This window comes from Salarias fasciatus, chromosome 13, assembly GCF_902148845.1.
Source record: "Salarias fasciatus chromosome 13, fSalaFa1.1, whole genome shotgun sequence".
In the NCBI taxonomy this organism is placed as follows: Eukaryota; Metazoa; Chordata; class Actinopteri; order Blenniiformes; family Blenniidae; genus Salarias; species Salarias fasciatus.
The window spans coordinates 18709618-18718051 of NC_043757.1; the positions used below are offsets into that span (position 1 = coordinate 18709618).

The 8434-nt window shown below is 40.6% G+C and overlaps 1 protein-coding gene across 2 annotated transcripts in view; it reads right to left on the reverse strand.

The window, feature by feature from the left end:
• The window catches only part of zcchc24 (zinc finger, CCHC domain containing 24), a 32136-nt gene extending 25313 nt beyond the window's left edge, over positions 1 to 6823 (reverse strand). Inside the window, exons 1-2 of one of the 2 annotated variants that reach the window (XM_030107480.1) lie at positions 6298 to 6823; positions 3176 to 3376 (exon numbers count right to left, since the gene is read on the reverse strand). In XM_030107480.1, coding sequence (XP_029963340.1) covers positions 3176 to 3376; positions 6298 to 6564 — 468 coding nt within the window. In that variant the 5' untranslated portion in view covers positions 6565 to 6823. The remainder of the gene's footprint in view (positions 1 to 3175; positions 3377 to 6297) is intronic. The other variant, XM_030107482.1, reaches the window with a different exon arrangement.
• Between the last annotated feature and the right edge of the window lie 1611 nt (positions 6824 to 8434).

Consider the following 8434-nt stretch of genomic DNA (forward strand, 5'->3'; position numbering starts at 1 on the left):
AATTTAATTCGATTCACACCAGAACAAAACAGGTGAATCTGTTTGCTATTAACAGATATCTTTTTCCAACATCTACGCAATCGGAGCAATTTGTTGGCTTAGCTAACAGCTGGAAGTACCTCACTAGTCTGTCAGATAAAGCTCATAAAAACACATCTTATATCTCTATACATTAAAGATAAAAAAAAAGATTGGTTCACGTTTTAAAGAATGTCTCTTTCGTGGTGTAAATCTTGTTTTGTGAGAAGAAAATGAGCTTGTGTTCTTTACAAAATGAGGAACACTTTTTTAAATACCACAGAGACGTATGAATGGTTTCCTAAAAACATTTTGATGAGTGTAGAATATGTATTAAGCGAAACAGGTGTTTTCAGACCATAAATATTTAGACTACAAGAGACATGTGCTGCTGTCTTTAGTATTTTCACCACACCATAGAGAATTTTAACTAAAAATGCATTATTTCACATTTATTTATCATGAATTTCTCAAGATCTTCCCTGAAATCCTCCTTTTAAAGGTCATCTTATGATTTTAGACATAGTTGTACGCACAATTCCATGTTGAAACAACAGAAATAAATATTTTGGGCATCTAACAAACATTAATTCATATTAATTAAAAAAAAAAAAATCTTAAAAATGGCTTATATTATCGCATTTAGAACGAACACACACTTTCCATGAGTAAATCTTTCATCTTCCTGCAGGGAGACATGGCGTGAAGATGTCCTTCAAGGCATCATTTTGATCCATCAGAGCAGAGGTGGGCCGGCTGTCCAGAGGATTAGTCCTCTGAACAAAACCGAATCATGAGTCCAAGTGGAAGACATGTTGGACGGGCGCCAAAGCGTGGCAGCGAGAGGCATTCTGCTCATAACTAGGGGAGCGACCTCATTTTCCGAATAAAAGCCAGTTTACATAACACCTCTGTCCCCATGACAGGGAGCACTGGGCAGCTGCTGCCAGGCCTGTGGCTTTCACTCAACTACAAAGGTTCCCTGCAAAATAATTCTCTCAGCAGAGCCACAAGCTCCCACCGTGTGTTGCCAGCATTAACATGCTCGCAAACAAATCCTACATTTCAAGGACTGTATTAGCACTTGGGCAACCTCAACTATTCCAACGTTCGCTATCCGATTCTCTGAAATCTAAAAGCAACAGAAAAGACTGAGAATCCAGGATCCATAAAAGTGTCACTAATCAGTCCCTTTATTAATGTTGCCCCTTGCTAAGCTCAGCCGTAAAATCCACAGCGCAAATCAACACCATGAAATATGAAGAGGTGAGTAAGTCGAACCGTCTTTCCATTAAAAACTGGTGCAACTTCCAAGTTGTGTGTTGCGTGTGATATTTTTGCCATCATCTGGTTCAATAAGGCTGAACCAGGCCTGGCCAGGCCCGCACTGACAGGTGACTGGGAAATAGCGTAAATGATGTAGCACAAATGGAAGGTGAATTTATGGAGGAAAAAGCCCAGGAGAGACCTAAATAACCGGGACGGTGTTGAACTGTGTAGGTGTGGAGACTGTTTGGAGACTTTGCTGCTTTTTCAGTTACTGTTGGCAGTTTAACGAACAGCTGAAATATAAACCAGAGGACAGCTAAAGGTGATTTCGACATCCATGACACACTGCTCAAATCTCGAGAAAGATTCATTTTACAGTTTCCACTGTCAAAATTCAATAAAGCAACATTTTCGCTTTTTTTCTTCCTTATTTTGAAACAGTGCCTTGAAGTTAAATGTACAAGCCACATATTCCAGAAGTAGGATCATGTGGAAAAACCAATAAACTCATTGAGTCATGCATTTCTTAATGGACACCTGTTTCAGTATCATTTGATCAACGCACAACCTGCTGTGCTATTTGACGAACCAAAGCAAAAGTTGCATGTTGTATGATATACAAGGATCCCAAATTCCCATAAGACCTGTCAATACATGATCTAATTCCCACACTTTGCAGTTTGGGCCTGTCCAGAAGATATTTCATCAGTACATGGGTCTTTTACAGGCCTCCTGGGAGCAGCCATCATGTGTCATAAAGCGAGTCAAAGCATTTTAATCTCACATCTGCTCCTCATTACCATTCCATGCAAAAGAAACTTTGGGCCGGAGTTGGGCTCTTGCACCTCACCCGGGGAAAGGGAGAACAGACAAAGGGGAGAGGCAAGAAGGAGACATAGTGGGAAGAGAGATTACGAGGCACCTCGAGTCCAACAAAAAAACAACCCTGTGTTAAAAGTTTCCACAATTCCGATGGAAAGTGCCATTGTGTTCCTCGTATGAAATAAGATCACTCTCAGGCCACAGTCCCAGGCATGAAGTTTGCCTTTACAAGGTGCTACATAACACCACATTGACAGATCCACCACAGCAGTACCATAGTCCAGTCCTACTTAAATAACTCCTGCAAGATACGCTGCATATAACTTTAGCAAGTGTACACACACACACTATATTTGTAACTCTGTGATCTGTACCATCAACAATATAAGACACGGCCTGATTTTTATACTACAAGTTAAAATTGCAGCGTGATGACACCAGCTGGAGGCCCTTTCTGTCACACATTAGTGTGCTGTAATGTTAATGCCAGACCTTAACGTCTATCCACCATAGTGCCTCACAAAAACAAGGAAAACTGCAGGCTGAATGAGAAGGAAACGTGTGGACTGATGTCTGGCGATATTTATAACACTTATTTCTTTATTCCTAAAGCTTAGAGATGTATTAACACAGCTAAAGTGGCCATCTAGTGCAAATGCAAAGAGTTTCCTCGGTCGCCAGAAAATGCCAAAAACATCAACTTCAAGTTTATTTATCACGACTGTAATGTATAGTGTTTGCACTGTAGTGCTTTGGCAGTTAAGTCGTACTCGAGTACACATATAGACACATGCACACATGACTAAGGAAGACAGAGGCAGGCCTGTTTAACAAGTAGGTCAGTCCAGATCCAAAAAGAGAGAGAGAGAGAGAAAGACAGACAGAAAGAGGGAGAGAAGAGAGAGAGAAAGGAACTGACTGGGGCAAGCACAACTTTCCGAGCCATCAATGACCCATCTTTATCAAATCCAAAAGCACATACTTGCTGCTGTGTCAGACGCAGTAATGGGAATTTAAAACTGGATCACGCAATTATGTGTGTGTGTGTGTGTGTTGCAAATCTCACCTGAGGACAATCTTTGATGTAGTGGCCCTTGTTGAAGCACAGGTGGCACAAATAGTTGGGAGGTGGTCTCTTGTTTGGCTTTCTTGGCTCTGAGGAGAGGGAAAGGTCTGAGAAGTGGTCCGTCAGGGAGTTGAGTCCATCCACGATGTTGTTCAGGGAGCCGTAGGGTGATACATTCTTATACACGTTGTTGTTTAAGGCCTACAAAGATAACAGCCAACAAGTTTTAGTTTTATTGGAACATTCTACTTTGCATTTCAAAATACTACAAAAAAAGAGGTTTTGATTAATTACCAATTTCCCCTCATGTGCTCTCTGTCCTATTTTCTGCAGTGCAAAAAAAAAAAAAAAAAGAAAGATTCAAGATCATTTCTCTCATTAAATTCAGAACATCTGGCGAGAGGCCCAGCTGTGCTCATGAGCTGGAAAAGTACTGAGCATGTCCACAGAGAAAGACAGGACTTTACGAAGAATGACTCATCGTAAACAAGACGGGAGGCATGTTCTCTCGCCACCATGCACGGATGGCGGTAAACTGGCCATGCTCAGTGTCTGCAGTCTGCCCAGAGCCGAGACGTGCAGCGCAGCATGCCACAAGTCCCAGACAATTCATAGAAGATGCCACTTGAATATTAATAACATTCCCTGCAGTTAATTTTCCCCCCTCTCTCTAGTTCATATGTTAAAATCTACAATCGACAAACACAAATTGAACTCTGGATAAGATCAGGCTGGATTGACACAGACGCTCTTGTTTTGTAGGAAGTGAACTAGTCATCTGCCTTGACATTTAGCAGTTGAGCAGCACTACAAAAACAAATGTTTCACCCACTACTCTTCTAGTAAAAACACCAGTAAGTGCGCAGGAATGATGGAACCCACAGATAAAACTCTTCATTATCACTGACGACCATCCAGCGTTTGAGGATGTGGGTTTGCGTCTGGGAAACGATGTTAGACGCGATGTTAAATGTTGCACAGCACAGAAACCTTACACTCAGAAAACCTGGCCAGGGCCCGGAGCCAAATCTTTATCTGGAGTCTGTGAGATTGTCCTGCTAACCAGCTCCAGCTTTAAGACTCATGTTCATTTATTACATGTAGCCCTTGTAAATCAAGTGTTGCTGCTCTGTATTTTCTCAGGTTTTTCCATCTGCCATGTGCTTCAGCTCTGGGTTACAACTCCTCGGAGAAAATGTACATGTTTGTGTGTTTGCTGAAGTTGGGTTTTACTGCAGATTGTGGAATACTTTTAACAAATGTAAAACTGTGAAGCTTTTGCTGTGTTTATTTTCACCGCATATCGTCAGTTTGGCTTCAACTGCGCTAGTATCAACCTAAAGGCTAAAACTGATTTCACATACATCTGCTAATGGTGGGGTGAAACTGTGTTTATTTTGTGTGTCTGTGCCAGTGAGTGAGAGAGAATGACTGAGAAACTCCTGGAGCTGTGTGTTTATGCATGGAAGTAGATGGCAAGACTCAACTAGTGTCATCACCAAGTGAGTGGACAAGTGTAGCACGTCGGTGGCTGTTTTCACAGCTCCACGGATGAGGTGTCACGCTAAGCAAGGCTCAATCAAGCGCCAGCAAGATGTAGTCAGCTCTGTGGGGTTTGCAGTGAGCTTTAAAGGTGACTGATGAGAGGGAAAAGTTTTGGATTTGATCGAACCAGAATCATTAATTGTGTCATAACATGAGTTTTCCATCAACAAATGTATTAATTTCACCTCAAGTGATCCTCCACAGCAATAACAACCACATTCTGCATTACTCATCTGATCATCAAATCTCCGCGGTGGTTTATTTTACTTGGCTTTTCTAGTATAGTAGGTTGCAAAATGCCCCCACCCCTTAAAGCATTTCCAGACTCTATGTGTGTTCCCACAGTATGAAACACTTTGCACACGTATGGGCTGAATGACATTAAACAGTTTTCTGTAACGTATCAGGAACACATCCAATCTCCACATGATTTTTCATGTTAAATGACTTCAAAAAGACATCTATGGTTTCCATAATAATAAAGAGTGTGTACATTATCCATTCGCAGCTGGAGCTCCCTACACAAAACCTGACACTAACATAGATCTGAGAAACTCAGCAGAAGCAAAACTGACATTTGGCCCACAGTATGTGATTATTTTTCTGTGCGTGCTGTATGTATATGCGGGGTTGTGGGGTGTGGTGGTGGTGGTGGTGGTGGTGGTGGCGGGCTGTTTTTTGCACAGCCTGGTCCAGAGTATCACATTATCAGCATGTTTGTCCCTAAAATTACTCTGAGCTACAAAAATAGAGAATATGTAAACAAGGATTGATTTTTGTTTGCACAACCTGGTCTATTTGGAGGAGGCAGAGACAGCAGACCTCAGCAAGGGGCTGCAGTGACCCGCTTTCTCCAGACAGAGGCGTGCAGGAGAATCTATTTCAATCTGTTGCTGTTCACCTAACTGATCAGAGAAAAAAAACTGATTAAAACAAACATTTGTTTGATATTTGCATCTTCACTTTGATCAAAAACGCACCTAAATACAGAAACATATCTGTTCATACCAGATTATTTCATGACATATTGTTAAAAAAAAACGTCTGAATAATCTGTATATACTTGCGACATTGATGTTTAATAGTCCAGTGGGACCATTATCTGCTTAATTGAGCTTTAAAAAGTTCACGTAATAATATTCACATTTATGAACAATCTAACTTAGAAACAAGTAGTTTTAAATAATCACATTTAGAATGAAACATCGTGACACTTAATAGTGAGGATGTCTACGTGATCATGTTATTACTTATTTAATGACTTTCCAGTTTTACAGCCTAACATCAGTTTTACGCCATAATAACATGTTTAAAAATACATTTCAATAAGGAAAAAACAGCCTATTCACGTATTAAATAGTGTTGGGCAGCAGTCTGTTAAAGTAAAAATTCCCCACAATGTTCATGTAATGAGACTGCTTAAAGTAAATGGTCCATAGAAGAAGAATCATGGCGGTTTTCCTACCAGAATAGCGCATGTTGCGTTTGGTGCCCAGTCAGGCAACAGTCTACAGATCAGCAACACTCGCAAAGTTTGACAAGATCAACCACGGTGTCACAATTACAAAATATCCTACATTTGTATGTCGCGTGCCCTCTTTCACCTCATTGCGCTGCAGCTGAAAGAAGTTGTTGAGATAGTTGGAGTTGAGGGAAGAGCTCAGGTCCGCCGCTGCGGGAGTCTTGCTGAAACTGAGATCCGGGTGGGAAGAGTTGGGTTCGGGTCTGAACGCGTCAAAGGCGCTGGTCTGATGGGGGTCTTGCAAGGAGAGATAGACCCAGTTGAGGAGCTGCGCAGGCTGGTACACTGAGGCACTCGTGTCGATGGCAGACAACAAGCTCATCTTTCAATTCAAGTGGCTAAACTGGATTTTCCACCGCTGATTGTTGGGACTGCTCGCAAACTCTTCTGCCGTCTTGCTTTTCGTCCCCGCAGCCCGGCAGATGGCAAGTGCTCCTTTTTTCGTCCCCGTTACGCACCCTGTCCTCCTCACGCCGGGAGCCTCGTCCCTGCTGGATGTTACTCAGAAGTCATTGTGCTGATATGTCTGTATAAAAAGTTTTCCCCTGCTCCCCATGGTCCGCTATCTGCCTTTATTGCAGCGGGGCAGAGGCAGGCTCTTTGGATATGTAATGAACGCAGCGCTGCGTCACCGTGCGCTGTGCGCGCCTCCATCCAACCAGAGCCTGGCCTCAGTGATTATTCAGCTCCAGCCAGCAACTCCACTTTAGCACTATATCAAAGAATACACTATCACATGTTACAAACAGACTGATTTGCTTTATGAAGAGTAGTTTATTCAAGAACAACAGTTCACAATCACATATTAATCCACTGTGATTTATGTCGACGTGAAGGCTTATCTGTATGCTAAACTACTACTAAAAATAGGATTTTTTAAATATCCAATAAAGTGTATTTTCAGGTTAAAACTGATTGTTGTAATTTTTAAATCAGGAAAAGAGTGAAGCAACAATCGCATCCTGCAGCCAGAGGCCTCTGTTTCTCTTGCACACTTCATTGAGCACACAGCAGCCTGCCTGGAATAACTGAATAAATGTCTCCCTCTTGTGGTACATGTCAGTCATAAACATGTTTTTTTCCTTGTTGAATTAATTCCACTTCAAATAGACTTTTCTTCTTGTCAGGAGATTCAAGTTTTTTTGGGCAGCATGAATAATAAACAAGAACGGACAAGGACACTTCCATATAGTCACATGACATTTATATAATGTCTGCATATTCACTTAAAGCTTCAATTAAAAAACTATTTCAAGGAAATGTGTTCAGAAAGCCATGTTGTGACTGGGTTATATCTATTTCAGTTGAGTCAAAACTGAGATCAACTTGACTTTTAATGCTAAACAAATATACAATGACATTTCTTGTTTTCCTCATTTTGTTGTTTAATGTGATTGTTGTAGTTTACTTTCATGTCTCAATATTCAACATGTGTAAATTAAGGAGTGATGTAAAAGTTATTTGTGTTTTGTGTGTTGAGTTTGTGTAGTAGCGTGTGAAATGATTCATTATTAATGATAAAGCAAATATAAAAATTAAGGGAAATTGATTCTTTACTTTGTTTAAATACAGCTATTTGGGGTTATCTAACCACAATAGATTGTACAGGATATGTTTTTCAATATGTTTTGAGAATTAGTCTAAATAATAATGGTGCTTTAAGGCCTGATTTACCAAAGTGTGTCAGCAGTTCTCAAATGTTCATGAAGTTTGTTCCACAGGTGAGGATTGTAAAAGCTGCTCCACCTTGTTTGCCTCAAACACTGGAAAAACTGAGTAACACTCTTCCTGAGGAACTCGGGAGTCTTGATGTTTCATGTTCTACAAGTAAATCTGAGCTATATTTAGAACTAAGAGACTATTGCACACTTTATGAACAATAAGTTATATTTTGAAGTCAATCATTTGACACACAGACAGTGATATAAACTCAGGTGTAATGTAGATACAGTATGTAGTTATAGTTACTTCCTAACAAAAGTAACTGAGTTAGTAACTGAGGTACAATATTTTAAAAGTAATTACTAGGCAACTGTTAATATTACTGTTATTATGGTCCCTTCTTTCTGTATGATGACGTCATTTAGAACGTTCCTGACTGCACAGTTGGCAACAATGTATCGGTTTTAGCTGACGTCATGATCTAATTAGACCTATATGCAAATAAGAAGCTATGCAAATTAGAAAATGAT